The 19,604-nt window shown below is 27.9% G+C and overlaps 1 protein-coding gene across 1 annotated transcript in view; it reads left to right on the top strand.

The window, feature by feature from the left end:
- The first annotated feature begins 251 nt into the window (after nucleotides 1-251).
- The window catches only part of LOC148235758 (uncharacterized), a 36,974-nt gene continuing 17,621 nt past the window's right edge, over nucleotides 252-19,604 (top strand). The window contains exons 1-8 of the mRNA XM_088184186.1: nucleotides 252-401; nucleotides 11,911-12,074; nucleotides 13,472-13,603; nucleotides 13,671-13,847; nucleotides 13,906-14,247; nucleotides 14,553-14,982; nucleotides 17,505-17,629; nucleotides 18,272-18,436. Coding sequence (XP_088040312.1) covers nucleotides 269-401; nucleotides 11,911-12,074; nucleotides 13,472-13,603; nucleotides 13,671-13,847; nucleotides 13,906-14,247; nucleotides 14,553-14,982; nucleotides 17,505-17,629; nucleotides 18,272-18,436 — 1,668 coding nt within the window. The 5' untranslated portion in view covers nucleotides 252-268. The remainder of the gene's footprint in view (nucleotides 402-11,910; nucleotides 12,075-13,471; nucleotides 13,604-13,670; nucleotides 13,848-13,905; nucleotides 14,248-14,552; nucleotides 14,983-17,504; nucleotides 17,630-18,271; nucleotides 18,437-19,604) is intronic.

Below are 19,604 nucleotides of genomic sequence, written 5' to 3'. Positions count from 1 at the left end.
TTCACATAAATGTATTTCATTTGACCCTATGTTCAAAAGTAATACAACCTTTGCGCACAATGCTATACAAGGAACACAATGTTTAATAAATCACATAATCATAAAAGCTTACTACTTATATGTTATATTTAATAAAGGAATCTCTAATCCGCCTGAAATATAACCACTAAATCATTTAAGAAGTTATATATGCATATATATTTTTTTTATTTTTCAGGAAGGTCGCACCCCTCTCCATTATGCCGCAATGTGTGGAGATCCTGGTACCATGAATTCTCTTTTGGTCACGGCAGGAGCAGAAAGAGCTCCCCAGGACATCCACCAAAGAACCCCAACTTATTATTTGAACCACGTATCCATTCTAGATCTTCCAGTGCCATCTCCGAACACTCCGAGCAATAGTAAGTATTTTGAAATTCCATTGACGGAATATTGCGCAGTTCGATTTTCTATTGCGCGATGCAATGTTTTGTGTCGTTATGCGCGTGTGTTTGTTTGTGGTGGTACGTTTTACGTGTCAGCGGGTCATTTATATCAGTGATATTCAATCGTTTTATTCATCGTCGATAAAATAATTTGGAATATTTTGCCTTGATGCATTTCAAATATTTCCGTAATATGTTGATTGGAAAAATATATCATTGCATATATTAACATTTTTCAGCTCATATTTTTAAAAAGCTCAGAGCTTTTAAAAATACTCGTATTAAAATATTTTTTCTTATATATTACCTATCATTTTCTAAGCATTCCTAACAAATTCTTTTCCATTGATTCAAAACTATTTTGTACACTTATACATTTTATTTTTTCTAAGGGGTTTAAAAATTAATTTATATTGTTTAAAAAAATTATTAATTATGATTTTTTTTAAATATTTTTTCTGTTTTGTATATGCTATATGTTAATTGCACAAAATCAGTAATGTATAAAATTTAAAAAAATAGATCTGAGATCAGTGCCGGGCGTCGGTGTTGAATGCATCGTAATGATCTAGCAAGCCGTAAAGCCGTGATATCGAAATGAGTGATGTCTTTGCGTCGCTTAATACGAAACTATGTGATAATAACCACCAAATAGACTAGTGGTAAAAGTCAGTAACTAATACCTAAAAGAATTATGTTCTGATCCCATATTAGACTTAATGTTTTTAAATTTATATCGTGTCTGGGATATTGAATTTAGAAATTATTATATAATAATAATTCTAATATCGATCATGACAGATTCAGTTTTTCTTTATTTTTCTTTACTTACGGATAAACATCGTATTGAATAATTAAGGTTACATATGCTAGGTCTTTTATAATGACATTTATAATTATAATAGCTTATAATTTAAAAAATAAATATATATAAATAATTTAATACTGGTGTCCTAGTCTTAAATTATTACTATGTAACTTTTGATTGAGTTAACCCCGTTGTAACGCATTGGGTCAACGCCTATTATGTTGCAACATAGATTTACAATAAATCTAAACAATTCTTTCTAGGCGTCGCTCGAATTTTTAATATCAGTTTATGCGACACAGCCCATTTTATTTTATTGCTGCTTTGCCGAATGGTAAACGGGTTTGTTTTTCACAATTTGAGTGAGTTGCACGCCCTTTTTTTGATGAGCAATTGGACATAAAAACGCAACTGTTATAAAAAAACGTAAATAATTATCTTATCTGCTTTGCTCAACGATTCTTAACCACGCGTTTGAATCAAAATTATGTTGTTTGTACCTAGCGTAAGAATAGCATAGAAATCGATGAAAGTTTTAGCAAAATTAAAATAAATATATATATAGAACGTTTTTAATTTAATAAAAAATACATAAATATGTAAATATAATTTAAAAAAAAATAGAAAAGCTTTTATTTTAAGTAATATTTAAGGTTTATAACTCGAAGGGGTGTGACTTCGCAGCCAGAGAGACGCCATTGGAAACTGGTATAATATTATATATATTGCAACAACCTACGGTGGGTGAGCATCGCTTTTTTTCCGAGCATTGGTAGAGAAACTGGCGAAGGGATGATGTCCAGTGGATGGTCCTCTGAGGATACAATTGTGTTATCTATATCTGATCCTTTCTGCGAATCTCTGCCTCTCTCTTTGATCGTCTCCGGGAGTCTCTGACCGTCCGTGGCCGTGTTGTATACTGTGAAATATGTCCATACCCCTAGAAAGTGACATTTACTTGACGGGCATATTTGGAGGTCGTATTGTGCAACGGGTTAAATGTGATTAACGATGTATTTTGTCTTCCGATGGTTATGTTTCCGCGACCATTACGCAAGAAAAAAATATTCTTTCTATGTATCAGAGGATAACTACAACGCTTTTGTGTGGTCCGTTTCTTTACACACCTTTTTTACATTTATCCTTAATATTGTCGTAGTTACGGTAATTAATTCCCGAGATTCAAGAAGAACCCCCACAAAAACTTTCAGTGTATAAATAAGAGGGGAATTTAAATGAGCAATATATAAAACAATTGTTCCCTAAAGCAGATGGTTTATGCAATATTATCAAACAGATTACGCGCAAGCGAGCATTACTCAGAACAGTGAACACCCCATGAATAACTATCTGCAGCGAATCCTTTTCCGAAGATAATATCCAAGGATTTAGCTTAAATAAATAAACAAACAATTTCTTTTATGAAACAAATTATTTTTTAAATGCATATATTTTTTATTCTTATTTCTCCCTATTAAATTGCACCCTATAAATATAGTATAATATATATGAAACATATTGTAGAATATATACAAAATACTGCTGAACACATTAATAATAAAATCAATTATTTTTTTTACGTGATAGGTATATAATGTCTATATAAAAGTATAACTTACAACAAAGCTAGTTTAATGTTTTTTTATATGTGTATTTTTAATATTTATATGTACTTTATTAAATTAAAAACGTTCTCTAACATATGTTTGATTTTATTAAAAAATAAAAAAAATCCTAATTTAACACATTGCTTCTATAATAGATATATAAAACAGATTTTTTTCTTATATATCAAAAAAATATAGAAGGCAGAAAAAATATGTCCAGTTTCTAAGCAACAAGTATTTATCCGATTATTTTTAAAAAAAATATATAAAAAATATTTCAAGGCGCTGGTGAAATTATGTGCAGCTCTAAAATCTCTATGAAACTTATTTGCTAATTGTGAAACGATCATTTGCTGTTAAAACTTTAACCTAACCTATATAAATTAACTTAGTTTGACACAAGCTATCAGAATCGAGTAGAACCTTTAAATTCATTAAAAACAATTTTACAGAAATATACTTTTATATTTTAAACATAATGATTAAGCTTGAAAAATTGATTCTTAAAACTATTCAAATAATAAACATACTAAATTATTCAACTGAAAATTTAATCAATCGTTAGTAACTTGAAAATCAATTATTCTATTGTACATAAAGTAAGCAATTAATATGTTTAAGTATAAAAAATATACGAAAACCTAATACTATTTGAAAGTATTATAATCAAATTTAATATTAGGTTTAATACCGTCTGTTTGCTTTGTGTCTATCGATATGTTTAACCGTGTCAGGGCAACCCTGACTTGACAACACCTGCCTGGCGATACCTGCTCTATATAAAGTGGCAAAATGCTATTTAGGAAAGCGCCATGTGTGTTACGGTCATTATTGAATAGGAAAAGCTTGAAAGGCGCGCACGTCTCTCACTACTTTCACTGATTTAATTATTGTAGTCGCACCCCAATTTTAAAGCAAGAAAAATTAATTAACAATAAATAAATATAACGCGTCTTATATTGATATTAAAAAAATAATCAATATTTTGCTTGTATTAATAAATGCTGTGAATACAAATAAAATATGGCGATGCTCCGAGATCCTTTTGACGAATTGACAACTTTGCCAAAAAAGACAAAGAAGAGGCTCGAGAAGACTCCTTGTAAGTTTAATTTTATTTTATATTAATAATGACTATATTTATCATCATTAAAAATACGTATGAAATCAATACTCTTATCTTATGATTACAAATATATAATGCAACTGAAACTTTTAATTTATTATAAATAATTTTATTAGCTAGTAAATGTGCTTCATATATATTTTTTCCAATATTTTTTTAAAACTACATTTTCACTGTTTTAATGCTTCAAAATCAATTCATACTTTTATAACCATAATTTTTCTAAACTTACTTTTGACATGCAATTTTTATTATTTATTTCTCTGTGAAATGTCACATAAAATGTTAAGCACCCTTTTTATTAAAACTATTTATATAATAGCCTAATTTAAATAAATATTATATACGTTCATGAGCATTCCTAAAAAAATAATACCCGCTGATTATATCTTCTTTAAATGCCATAACAATTCGATTAAAACTGAAAAGTTAAACGCCATTAAGATAATGAAGTAAATAATTTATGATACACTTTTAGCATATATAAAAAATAAATATAGTGTAATTTTATTGCTATTTTAGTACAGCGTCTTTAAAATGCAATAATGTTTTTTTGTATACTAAAAAGACTGAATTTTCTGTATAGATTACGCACATTTTGCATATAAATCTAGTTTAACTTTTAATTGAAAAAATACAAGCTTCTTATTTAAAACCGTTTTTATTTAACTCTTATTAAAAAATATCTTTAATTTATATTTAACGGTGAAGTATTTAATGATACATGAAATAAAAATCACTGTACATATATATTGTATATTAAAAGCTTTTTAGATCTAAGCTTAATATTCATAAATATAATTCTTACAATCTTGAAAGCCAAATTTCGTCACACAGAAAACATATAAAATATTTAAGTAGATCATATAATTTATGTTAAATATGTCATTACAAAAAAATATAATACGGTCACTTTCTTATAGTTTTAGAAACAAAATTTTCTAACAAAAAAATTACAAAATACTAACCGAAAAGTAATATATAATTTATGTGTACATATATGTTATAACAATAAAATGTTAATATATAAAGTTAAAAACGCTTAAGTCAAAATTAACATAATTTAAGTTAAGGATTTAAGTCTCAAATAATTCCTAATTCTAGTTCTATTAAAAAATTATAAATCAAAAACAACAATATATCCGCAGATTATATATTGCTCTTTAAATATGTTTTAATGTTGTATTAGCTTTAAAAAATCTTAAAAACTCAGGCTAATTTTTAAAGAGAATAAAATAAAATATAAAGTTTTTGCTTTAAATTTGCGACGCAATGACATTTTTTACTATTTACTAGTAAAATATTAAAAGCAAAAATCGGTAATATTAAGAAAACGCTAAAAAATGACATGATATTGTAGATCATCACTGGTCTATGAATAATACATATAAGACCTAGTTCGAATTCCAGATGAATTATAGTTTTTTTAATTTTTATTGTGTCTAGGAATTATGTTTTCTTAGATTTTCCTAATCTCTCGAATAAAATAAGTGATACTAGACTGAAATCAAAGACTTTGATTTCAGTCTAGTATCTTAATATAAAGTGTTTGTTGTGTTTACCCTATTGTAACGCATTGGGCTTACGCCTCATATGTTACAAACAAATATTTAAAAATATATATATATTTTATTAAAATAGTGTTTAATTTGAAGAATATTTTGAAATTTGTTTTTTAACGAAGCATACATGGTAAAAAAAATAATAAATTATTAATATAAAAGGTAATTCCGAAATAAATGTATTTTTTTAATGAAACAAAAATATAAATTTTAAATGTTTATTTTTATTGTAATGATATTTTTTTCTAGAGAAATAACCTTCTCTCACCTTTCAATCGATTTTTTAATTCCATTAGCAAAAATGTTAGAGACTATGTTTAAAAGTATTTTGATAGCCACCTTTCCACATAGTTTTGATTTTACTTCGTCTAGGAAGTGTTTCATTGGTCGAAATAAGTAGTAGTTAGATAGAGCAAGGTCTAGGGAATTACGTGGATAAGAATCAATTTCGTATTGTCGTGCTGTAGAATTATTCGACTTCTGTTGGCAAGTGCATGACTATTTTATTTACTTCCTCATACAATATCATTTTTCTGTTATTGGTTAGCCAAGTTTAAAAGCTTCATAATGCACAATACATTTGCAATCTTACCATACATACAAAATAACATTTTTATGGCTTACCGTAAAAATGTTATTTTGTATGAGCTTTGATGTAAGTTTTGCTACTTGACTTTTGGATAACCACTGTCTTTTACTGATTGTTGTCGTACAACACTCATTTATTATCTCTGGTTATTAAGTGACAGTAAAAAAGTGAACAGCTTCAAATCGAGAAGCTCTTGAGATATGCGAATACGCGCTGGTTTGTTTTCTTCGCTCAATTCGCATAAAACGTATGTTTCCAAGCCTTTCCAATATTTTTTAAGTATCTATGCACTGTTTGAACAAAAAGGTTTAACTTCTCGGTCAGTTGATTTGCTTCCATTTCTGCATCCAGAAAATCATCGTCTATTTTTACTGGTCTCTCACACCCAGGCAGTAGCGTAGCTATGGTGGGGTGAGGGGGGCGGGCCGCCCCGGGCGGCGCTTGCTTGGGGGCGGCATATTTGCGATGTGATCGTCTATTGTAGTAATTAACCCTAAATGCACTAAAATATATATATACATATTTAATTAACCACAAATTAACAATAACCAATTAATTATTTTAAGAAATGCTGAATGACCATGTAGAAAATGTATACCACACCACAAATGGCACCACATACCTTAGCTACGCCACTGCACCCAGGACTATTTATTTTTCTTGATATCGTAATTTCCCATTTGATTTTTTAAATATTGTAAGCATTTACAGATATTTAATGAATTACTTTCTACGTTACTAAAGTAGCCATTTTTTTAATAAATTCATATAACTTGCAGTTCTGTATAAATTGATCACTTGATAAAAATTCTACCATCTACCATAAAAATTCTAGTTCCGGGTCCATTTTTTTAAATATTATATCATTTAGAGTCTAAATATGCATCAACATGGATATTAAAATATACATAATCAGGTATCAAAAACCTATTAATAAAACCTGAATTTAAAAATAAGAGATTTATTTTGTGATTAACTAATATATAAAATAAAATTGTTTTTTTAAACATTCATCCAAATTAATCGATATTAGTTCTGGATTATTTTTAATTATTGCCTTTGCATTAATTTTGAAATAATTTTATTTTATTTTTTCAATATCGGAATAGCGTAAATCATAAGGTCTAGACTGGTAATACAGCGGCTACAGGTTCTAACCACGCCAGCAGATTTTTATTTATACAAATTCGATATTTTATATATAAATATATTAATTATAATACTTGAAAGTATTGATTATGTCTGACTGATTTCCAGTTGGTACAAATTTACTCCGTTGTTACGCATTAATTAGCCTTATGCCTGTCAGGTTACAACGGAAGATTGAAATAAAAATAAAAATATGTTTTATTAATTAAAATTCCTAAAAAATTTAGTAATATTTCCTTGTATGATCAAGTGCCTTAATCATATTTTAATTATCTAGTTTTATCTGTAAATTGTATGTACATTAAAATAAAATAAGCTCTTAAAAATCACTTTTTCATATTTAAAAAGTATGTTTTATGAGTTGTTATTTCATTGTAGCCTACGTACGAATAACACCAATTTAGGTAATGCTGAAAAAATATAACTAAATAACTAGTTAAATTTAATTTACTACAATTATAACAACACCTCGCTTGACGCTATTAAATCTTGTATACACAAAAAAGCAAATTACAGAGCTTTAAAGCTCTCAATTACAATTGCTTCTATATAATTTTTCGCAAGCATTAAAAAAACCTCAGATTCGTGCAGCTTAATACGCTTTTTCGTATCGTATTTTATGGCGATAAAAGTGATCGCTTAAACACCCCATTAAAATTTATTGCTCAATAGGAAGACTGCATAAATATGCTTATCACGCGACTATTCCCGCTGGAAAATTGAATTGTTGTAATTTTGTAGATTTTCACGGTCGAGTGTCTCCCAATCAAACTACATTAATGGATCGTTACGGTTCTAAATGGAAAATTTCTCGATGACTATGCGCAGAAATGACGCCAAACAATATTTAATACGCGACCTTGACGCCCGATCTATCTTTAGATACGACGCCGAATTTTCTTCAATACTGAAAAGAGCCTTAGAGATAATTATCAGAGCATGCCACTGTGTGAAATATACAGTCTTTTCGACATGGGCTGCTATTCTTTTTTTAATATATAGCCACTTAACGCTCCTAGGTGGCCAAAATTGACCTTAGATTACCCCCGAGAGCATTTTTTCTAATAGTACTTAAAAAAAACGTATCGATAGTTTGCGTTCGCCGAACGAATTTGATTCTTAGATAACGTGATATTTATATAATACAAATATCACAAATATCTTTATCAAATTTAATTATAACTATTAATATTATAGTTTATCAACTATCGTTAGTTCTATATATATAAAAAATATTTCTTACTCAATTATATTACTATCATTAGTTACAAAAGCGACGCTTTCTTCACCTAGCTTTTTTCGCAAATTATAATGTGTACGTTATTGCGTGTCGGTATTTTTTTTATATTATTAATAGTGAGAAAAAATGTGGGAGGTTTATTCAAAATAAGTTTTTCACAAGCACGATTACAACAAATTACCATAATGCGATCATTATGGAAGAAATATTTGCTCGTATCTGAGAATCTTACAAAATCACACTTGTTTATAACTCAGAATAGCAATAAATACTAATATAACATTATATAGAAATGATTTAATGTCCAAAATATTTCAAAAACAGTAACTTTTATTTAATGCAATTTTCGATAATAAAAACGTACCTTTTCCCCACAAAGATAAGAAAAGGATTTAAACGTATTATTTAAAAAATATGCATATAAAGCTTCTGTTCTTACCCTTTTTGTCATTAATTTTTCTGGCAAAGTTTCTACGCTTTTTCTATAAAAAATTGCGATATTATTTATAATTGCATTTTAATTTTAATTTATGTTATATGGATGATATTTATATATATTTACATACAAGGTTATAAAAACTTAAATATGTATGATATTATTTATTAAAAAGCTCTCCAATTCTATATTATATACAAAATATAAAAAGTATTTATATCTGCAGATATCGAAATGCAAAAAGTTTAGTCTTATTTAAGGCAATGTTTGATAATAATTATTTACACTTTCTACCTACAAAGAAAAAAAACGGTTTCAATATAATTATTTTTTTCATATAAAGTTATTTTTCTTGTTATTTTGTAAATGATTTTTCTTAGCATAAATTTGCAAAAGGCACAAGTTTTCAATAGCTCTTGCTACAATATATTTTTTTTTGTTGTATGGATCATATTTTAACATATTTATTTATAACGTATTAAAAAAGATTTAACATACAAACATTTCAAATCTTTGTATTGCATATTAGAAATATATTTCTGAACATATAGATATTTAAAAAAACCAATCCTTCTTATTTCAGGCAATGATTGACCATAGATGTACATTTTTCCCATCTTATATGTTATAAATATTTTTTTGTAAAGCTTTCATCAATATATATTTAATTATTAATTTTTTGGCTTAAATCAATATGGTATTCTAAAACTTTTGCTACAAAAATGGCGATAAATAATATATAATTTAATTTACCTTTAATTATGCAAGGTAGATAAAATTTATAAATAAGGTAATAAACAACTATAATAAGTATGTAAATCTGGAATTTATGTGTATTAAAAAGCCCTCCAATTATATTCACATAATTATTTCTGCATATATAGAATCGAATCGTTTTTATTTAAGTCAAATTTCAGCAATAAACATGTAAAAAATTATATAAAATAACAAAGATAAGAAAAGGTATATTTTTATAGATTTTTATATATATTATTATTGATTTTTTTGGGAAAATTTACTTGTTTTCCTAAGCTTTTGCTACAAAAACACAAAAAGTAGCGAAAAATAATTAAAATTTTCATTTTTATTTCTAAATATGTTAAATTATGATACATTGTAAACGTTACAGTAATTTTTTTATTAATTATATTTTTATTAAAATAAATATAATTTATAAAATATAAACAATTAATTTACAATATTACTGTATTTTTACTTAGCTCACAAATTTTCACAAAACTAATTTAAGTTTAAAAACTATAATTTGTTTCAGGACTTTCATTTGAGTTAATTAGTTTAAATTAGGTTTGGGTTTGAACATTAAATGGATCTGTCGAATTGAGTTTTATGGATATTTTAGAGCAATATATAATTTCACTAGCGGCTAGTTACGCTAGTAGAAATATATCTACTAGTGAAAATGTATTCGAATATCATTTTACTTTGAAGAAAATATAAGTTCTCTATTAAAACACATTCATTATAACATATAAGATAAATTCAGTTAGAGCTATTTTTTAGGTTTTAAATCCTAATGCAAAAATATTTTACTAACAATTTGTATAAAATGATTTAAGATATCTACTAGATATGCTCTTTAAAAAATAACCAAATAATGAAGCTAATGAAGCATAAATCTAAAAAATGTATATTAACCTTTTGATTGCCAATCGATAATTTATATAATAAAAAAAAATATTTATTCATAAAAATAGGTTTTAGACTGAAGAAAAATATATTCGACCGTATAAAATATTTCTGATTATTTTTTTCGATTGTAGTGTAAAGTTTTATTTTAGTAATATATTTTTTTAACTAAATAGTTGCTGATAAAAAAATATAGAATATCATTTACGTTTTTTAGAAATATAAGAACCTAAGATTTCAATCATTATTGTTACAAAAAATGTTGTATTTTTGTTATAAAAGTTTTCAAAGCTTTTTGTCATTACATATATAGTCAGTTGTGCAATCTATTTTTTTAACATTTACGATTTCTATTGACATTTTTACCAGTACGCAAAGCGATTTGTATTATTTTTCTGATACTAAACTTTAGTGTTATTTTTTATTATATTAATAAATATTATACACATACTAGGGCAAAGCTAATTAAATTTTAAATTTTTTAGTATAATTTACTTTTAAGTCTAATGAATAAAAATCATATTCGTTTAGATACTATTTTTTTGCTCAAATTATATTTAAGTGTATTAGAATTGCATATCTATGATTCATGAAATCCATACAACAAAATCAAGCATTTTGATTCACCTAATGATATGATCCAGTATTTTCCAGAAATCAATTTATACGATCCCAGTCTTAATCTGATAATAACTCTAAAGTAAGATATTAAATAAAATTGATTATATGATATTTCATGATTATTTGAAATCAGTCTATCCAATTTTCTCCACCTACCGCAAACTTTAGTGAATCGATTGAGACATTCCGCCCTTAACTGAACAAGCGTCAAGGACTCGCTTATTTCCTTGCGATATGAAAACATAATAATCATACTTAGCGCCGAGCTAATGGAAAATTTCGAATTGGAATTTTCGTCAAGTTTCCCTGCTCATGTATCTCACACTAAATAACAAGCCGGAGTCGTGGCGTGCCGCACTTTCTTCAGGCACTTATTGCTTTTATCGAAAGAAGTACCGAAACACGCGAACTTTGTTTGGGTTTTATTAGACTTTTTTCTCCCCATATACAGCCGTTGAGTATATCATCCACAGCATCGACATAATAATGCCACGTATTTATAAATTTTGGACACTATTTTATCGATTGCGTTTTCAGCTGTTCAATTATTCATACAAGTCTGATTGCCGGACGTAAAAAAACTAGTAATGGAACATACTACCTGACAACAATAAAGAATCGATTTAGTCTAATAATTTACTCATTTGTTTGGGTTGGGAGTTCAACGACACTTTTCTAATACAATTTTTTTCCTCCAAAGCCGAACTAGTCATCAAACCAGCCAACATAAGGATTTGGTGTCATGACCGAGACCTTGGGAGACTTCAGCAAGTCGTTTGGCGTGGGGAAGGTGCTCGACTAAGAACTGAAGTGTCTAGTCAGCCAACGGTGAAAAAATTCTTGGAAGCAGTACCGCATATCATGGTAAAGTATTTTCTATTTTTAATATATATAATATGTGAATATAATTTTACAGTATAGTATTGTAGATATATTTATATGTATATTATCACACATTATTACTGATATATAAAGTGAAATCGGCCATTCTTGTTTTTGTTTATGTTTGAAAATGTTTAGTGGAAAGCCCCCATATATTTTTGCAATCTATCGATTTTCTTAATAAATGGTTATTACTTCTTAGATTACCAGAGAGAAGATGAGACCTATTAGAGTAGTTGGAAAAATCGTAAACAATTTTTTGCCATTCAAATACAGCTTCAAAGAAATATAAATATTTTAAAACATCTGACACGGAACCACCTTTTTTATGCAGCGGTAGAAAATAATGCCGCGGTTGTAAAACACTTAAAAATATCTGTTCAAGTTTATTTTTGACTAAACAGAGGCTCCATAATTTTTTTAAATATCATAAAAGTATTATATTTGCTTAAAGTTGTACCTTGTGATAGAATGCATTAATTTTTAACTTATTATAGTCAATGTGACACTAAAAAGTAAGGTCCTTATAAATTTAGAGATCAATATTTTTTGTCTTGCTCTACCGTTCTATATTAATATTATCCATTGTTATAGAAAAATAAGAAGCTTTTTTTAAATTACAATGTAAATAAAGAGCTTTAGTTTAATCTATAGTAAATTTGCTTTGATCAATACTTAATATACCATATTTTGTAGTGTATTTCTTGAGAATACTCAATTCATTGCTAATTTACACAAAAAATGGTTAAAAAATAAGTACATACATATTTTATTTAAAATAATATCTTTCGCTTGCTCGCGAGAGTGAATAAGGGCGTGCGTTCCGCACGCCTACTTCTTCTCATTCACTCTCGTCAATTAACGCGTGAGCAAGCGAAAGAGAATATATCTCACCGTACGCGCCTGAATTCAATTTAACTGTATAAAAATAATTAAAAACATTTTTAAATATATATATATAAATAAAAAAACTCATTACGCATTCAACGTTAAACCATTTGAATGCGTCTTTTAGTTATATAAATCATTTTCATCTCAGAAGTTTGACGTTTTATGTAGATTTAATGACCTTTTACTAATTTTTATGATATGTCATTTACTAATTTTTATGATATATCATTTTAACTATTTTTAGCATATTGTTATAAATACATTAAGTAATAATCTTTTACGTGACATATTATTTGTTCTATTACCAGAAATATTTTGACTGTTTCCTTTCTTTTTTAAAATTGTTTATGTACTATAGTAAGAATATTATTTGTAAATTTATATATTGATTAAAATTGTTAAGTCATCAAGTTATCACTATGTACTATTAAAAAATAAAACTAATGATACCTTTAAAATCATTATTAATTATAACATTTTTATAACAGGGTACAATCAAAGATATTCATACGGCTGTGATTGAAAATGATTTGCCAAAATTGAAACAGTTGACAGAGGATCCGATACCACCGATAATACTATCTAGTAAAGATATAAATGGAATGACTGCTCTGCATAAAGTAATTTTCATCTCCCGCATTAATTCAATTTTAAACATTATTAGTAATTGATATAAACAATTTTAAGGCTGCTGGACTGGGACACTACGATGTCGCTAATCATATTGTCAATAGATTCCCTGAATCGACATTGGCCGTTGATAATGACGGACGCACTGCTTTGCATTGGACCGCTCTGCTCAAGGGCGATCAGATGTTTAGTTTACTTTTGGAACACGGAGCCCTGGAGGGCAAATTAGATAACGTATGATACAACCAATAGACATATCTGCATCTTGATTGTTAACAAAACATTTTTTTAGAAAATGAAATCGGTCGGATTTTATAAGAATAGACCCAGCGACATCGACAAGTCTCTACTCACTTTTATTCCTGAGGCTCCAAGAACGGCCAGTCCTACTTATCCCATGTCTTGGGATTGGGCTTTGTTGAAATCCACGAATCAAATGAAGCCCAAAAAAACTCCTTCTGTCTCAATCCCAGATGAAAAATTGACTCCAGAACCTATAGAAGATGAAATGCCAGTTAAGAGCGAAGCTATGACGCCAGAAACTCCAGTGCAGGATGATCTACCGACAGAAATTGAAAGCCAGATGGAAGAGTATGTTCAACAAGAAGAACCTGAAGAAAATGCTCTCGAGAACGTTAGTAAATATTTACTTCAGAATCGCATCAAAAACGACATAAAAATTTCATTTTGCTCCGCTTCGTTTTTCTGATAATATCACGTGTGATAAAATGATATTTTTTTGCGTTCACTCTTATGATAAAATAACATTGCATGAAGGTAAAGTATTATATTATAAATAAATCAAATAGATATAGTACTTTTAGATCTAGCGTTAATTCATGGGATGTTAGCAGTATCACTTCTAGAAACCAAGGGCCAAATCACAGATCACAATTGGTAGCATATCGTCACAGATAACATAGACATTTTCTTATATAGGATGGCGATGAAGCGTTGGTAGAAGAACCTAAAGTAGACGAAGAAGAAACTACGTCACCGCAACCGAGAGTTAAAACGGCTGGATCTATTAGATCGAATTCTTCAAAATCTCGACTTTCTAGCAGACCTCAATCAGTAATCAGGGTAGCAACGCCAGCTCATCCTCAGAATCACGATGAAGATAATCACGCCGACGATGAATCGGAAGGAGAGAATTACGAAGCGCCTCATATAGATGATTTTGAAACGGATGGTAGAAGCAGCGGTGTGAGAACCGCTGATCAATTTAAAAAGTCTGGAACTGATGATCATGATGACGATGACGTCCAAGTTCGTGGAGAAGATGAGTCTGAATATGGAGATGCTCATAAAGCAGATACAGCTGATGTATTGGACGTAGAGAATATGAAGGCTAGAGCAGCTTCTGCAGGTAAATATTTTATAATATAACGTTTTTTAATGAATTCAAGAAGATGTATTTAAACATGGCTTTAAATACTTCTTAAATTAATTTGCTATAAGCTTTAAAATATTTACATATGCTTTAAAACAATAATTTTGAAGGCGTAATATATCATTCAAATGATATTCTTTGCTTGACTATTTTATTTTTATGGCTTACAAATAAACTTGAAATATTATTAAGCATTATATAGGGTTTACCAGAGCAACAAATCTACGCCAAATATTTTATGGAATATCCTTCGCTCTTTTAGTCTTTATAGGAGATCTTGCCGACAATAGTATATCGTCATGTTTTAAATAGCTCAGATATGAGAATGTGAACTTTTTTATACTATATATGTAATGGTGTAGATTAAGAGAGATAGCCTTAATGTATAAAAGCGACCCCATATTGAATCGATGCGAATGAATTTCAGTATAAATACGTAAACGCTGTGTTCAGGCTTTCTTTTGTATCTAAACAGTGAAAACTTCTAAGGCAATCACACTTACCAAACATCGATATCCCTGGAAAAAGCATCATCATGCTGATCCGTATCTTCACTTTTGGTGATTCTAAAATTATTTTCAAAAATTTTACTATAAATATTAAAACCAGTAATTAAAGTATAGTACATAAGATAATTGAGTATCAAGAAAGTTCTTTAAAAAGATCTGGCTTGATGATCTGAACTTTCTGAAACCTTCGGATACTAAATCCTAAATCTTACAGCTAAATACTAAAATCGTACTATGATTTTAATTAAGATTCGGAGACGACTTTCGAGCTATATACAAAATATTGGAGTCTTGCAGGTCTATGTTCTTGGACTTCCACTGCAAATAAAAATGCAATATTTAAGCAACTAGCTATCAAAATATTAAATTATAATTAATAAAAAAGTATTCCTTTCGTGTTTTGAGTTTCTTTTTCCATTTATCCGTAAGATGTTAGTTTTCTTACACTACTATCTGTAAGGCTGAAAGATTATTTTCTCTCTAATTGCTAGGCCTATAATAAATTTGCAATTTTTTAATTAGATTCTATTGATTTAATGGAGTCGCGAGGGTCCTTAGAATACGTCGAGACATTAAATAATCTGCGAATTATTTCTTTTCTCATTTTTACATATTTCTGCTTTTAAAGAATAGCTAAAAAGTCATTATTTTTTCACTGGTGAAAGATTCTGAATTTTTCATATTTAATTATTAACGTATTTTTTTTTTAATTGTCTGTTAAAATTTCGAGCTTAGCTCAGAGTTGATATTTTCCAATCGTTTTACCAAAAATTTGAAGACTCCTTCGGCTATTAATAATAATCGTGAAACAATTGTCAATAACAGCTGTTGATACTTTATCTTCATAAATTTTATAAAAACAAAAATAGTCCTAAATCGTTTTGCATTCTACCGATTCCCATGCGTAATTTATTATTATAGGGACGGTTTCTTATATCACCAACGCAAAGATAAACCCGCCGGCCGGTTAGAGTAATAGAAAATCGCAAAAAAAATGTTAGTCATTTAAATACTCAAACATCTTTTATTATTTAAGCAAAAATAAAGTGTTTTTTGTCATTCTCAGACCCCAATTAAAACCTTTTAAAAAATATGCATACTATGCATTAACCCGTCTTTATTTATGCAGCGTTTTACAAAATAGCAGTGGTTGTAAACCTTTTGAAAATATTCTTACAAATTTAATTTTGTAAAACAAGAAATGAGAATTCTCGATTTGCCATTTTATCGAAAAATTCTTGAGAGGAAACACTAGTCTTGACGTTATAATAGAATTGTAACGTTACCATTTTTTTCTACTTGTATATTATCATTAATAATGATTTCTCATATGCTTTTTTAAATAGCGAATTTAATCAATTATTTAGGTTTTCTTAATATATTGGAACCACATTTGATACAACAAATAATTAAATCTAAGCTAATACTAAGACTAGTACATATATAAAAAAATATAATTTGTTAAAAATCAGAACTATCAGTGTACCAGTAAAGTGATACATATGATTTAACTTTTGAGCTGTGCTCTAAATTTTAGCATTAATTTTTTTAATATTTTAAGGTACAATACAACTGCAGAAATTATAATATAATATGAGATCTGAAACTGCTAACCGATCAAAAATCTCACGTAGTCACTCAAAGGCATGCATATGGACTCCTCCATTACTTCTTAAAATGCCTAAGTATAAGGTGTTAGAATTAAAAATTATTCGCAAGGACGTGCTAAAATCGTATAAACTAATTGCTTGATTTGTGAGCATAAGAGTTTTTTTTATTGTCAGCGTTATATAATACAAACGATTTTGTATATGAGCACACAACCGTTGACAAATATCAAGGGTACGATTTATTTGGTGAACCCTGTAGAACTTTATTATTTAACTAACCAAAATTTCCAGGACCTATCGCAATCTTCGCTAGCTCTATCCAAAAGGTATACCATTATGTTTTTACAGCATGTTTAATTAATTATACCTTATAAACTAGGTGGTCGAAAAACAGCATCGAGCCATCTATCTCGCGGTAGCGAATCTACCATAGAAGGTATCGTCAACGCCGATCCAGAGGTAGATTCTTTGGATGCGGAACAGAAAGAACCTTACAACAATGAGGTAACTTGTACAGAAGGCACACTGAACTAAATAATCCGATAAGATACTACCGCAAATTTGGACGTATGCTTCAAACACAGGGCACGCTTGTATATATATATATATATATATACAATACGCATACATTAACACTTACATTTTACACACATACAATTTTGGCCTCACATGTAAACTTACATTTTATAAATCAACTCATCTATACTTTACATATACATGATACTTGTATATAAAAACATGCCAAGTAACGTGATGTTTAGTGTTGTTAGCAATACTCTTCACAGTTGTGGTCCAATGCGGGTAAATAAACCCTTCCTAGAACGTGTGATATTGTTAATTAACTATATGTATTTTTGAAAATCTTTTTCAATTGTATTTCAAATTTTTTGTGCTAAATAAATTTTAAATGTAATAATGTATTTGAATTTTAATAAATACGTGTCGATGTGCTATTTTTGCCTATTTTTTCAACACCCTACCCCAAAAATTCTGCACTAGATCTTGAAAAATAGACAAAAGTAGTATAGCTAAAATTTGCTGTTTTTAAAATGTTTATATAAATATTTCAATCAGAAAAAGGACAGTTTGAAATACAAATTTAATAATAGAAGACACTTTTTTTATAATAATGTAAATAATTTTTAGATCGGTACTGAAATAGATGACGAAGAAGTTCAGACATTAATTGACAATTGCAATATGGAACAACTTGCTTCTTTGGTGCTGAATGGAGAAGGAGAAAGGTTGGTTGGACAATCATCTCAAAATACTGAGCTTCAAGCTTTCCTGGAAAACGTTCCAACTTATATGGTGCGTATCTTTATTTTTAATTATTGTTAGCTATTTTAGTTTAGCTATTGTGCTCTAGATTAGCAATAAAATAGAAAGCTCAATATTTATTTTATAGTCCAAAAATTGATAATAACTAAAACTATCAGTATTTTAAAAAAATAATTGATTGCAATAACTCTTTTTATCAGATTAATAACATCGTTTTTTTATAGAACTATTTTATCAGAAAAGTTTTTTATATATATTTTTTATTTTTTTGCTTATTATTTTTTCATCTTACTTAAATATTTGTTGTTCTTTTGTGTATTGTACAGGTGAGCTAAACTTATTTTAGTTATCATTTAAAAACATTCAAAATAACAACATATGTATACAAAAAAATGTCTTTATTTATATATTGATGTGCATTATATAATTATTTAAATATGTATTAGAAAAAAATCTTAAATATATTAGCATAGTAGTATTTTAAAATCAGAATAAAAACATATTTTTTAGGGATATCAAACAAATTTAAAAAAATGGCATTTGACACCACTGGTTGTTATTTAGATCGCTTTTTTATCAAAATAAGACGCAGTGTCAAACATAACTTGCTTAAATAGTTACATTAATATTTATTGTAAGCGTAGATAGTAATTTAATTACTATTTATGATACATTTTATTAACCCATTAGATTATTCTGTTTAATTAAAAATATTTCCTATTATAAATATAAATCAATAATCATAAAATTATGTATAATTTAGCTTAGTGAATATTCAAAAGCATTAATTAATAACATACATATACAAAAAAATGATATTTTTATCTCTAACCTTATTCCGTGCACTTAAGATTCATTAATATATATAGAACATATATACTACAATAAATATAAAATATCAAGTGTTTTAAGAGAAAATTTAATATAGGTTTAGTAATAAAAAAATAATAAAAACTATAAAAGGATCATTTTTTTCACGTTATCGGTTGTTTCTATGCCACCACTGGTTGTTGACTCGATTCTTTTCAAGTCCTTGAAAATAAAATCCTTTTAAAAAGACATTTAATATTTTAGTAAAATATTTTTTATTTACTAATAGTAAGATCGCAAAGAAAATGTTATCAAAACGTGATGTGTTACTATTTTATTGATTGTCTCGATTGTTTTCAACCCTATGACAATATGACTTATTCACTCA

Source organism: Plectrocnemia conspersa, unplaced genomic scaffold, assembly GCF_051122295.1.
Source record: "Plectrocnemia conspersa isolate PC_06_02 unplaced genomic scaffold, ASM5112229v1 ptg000004l, whole genome shotgun sequence".
Taxonomy (NCBI): Eukaryota; Metazoa; Arthropoda; class Insecta; order Trichoptera; family Polycentropodidae; genus Plectrocnemia; species Plectrocnemia conspersa.
This window is presented reverse-complemented; position numbering and strand designations above follow the sequence as displayed.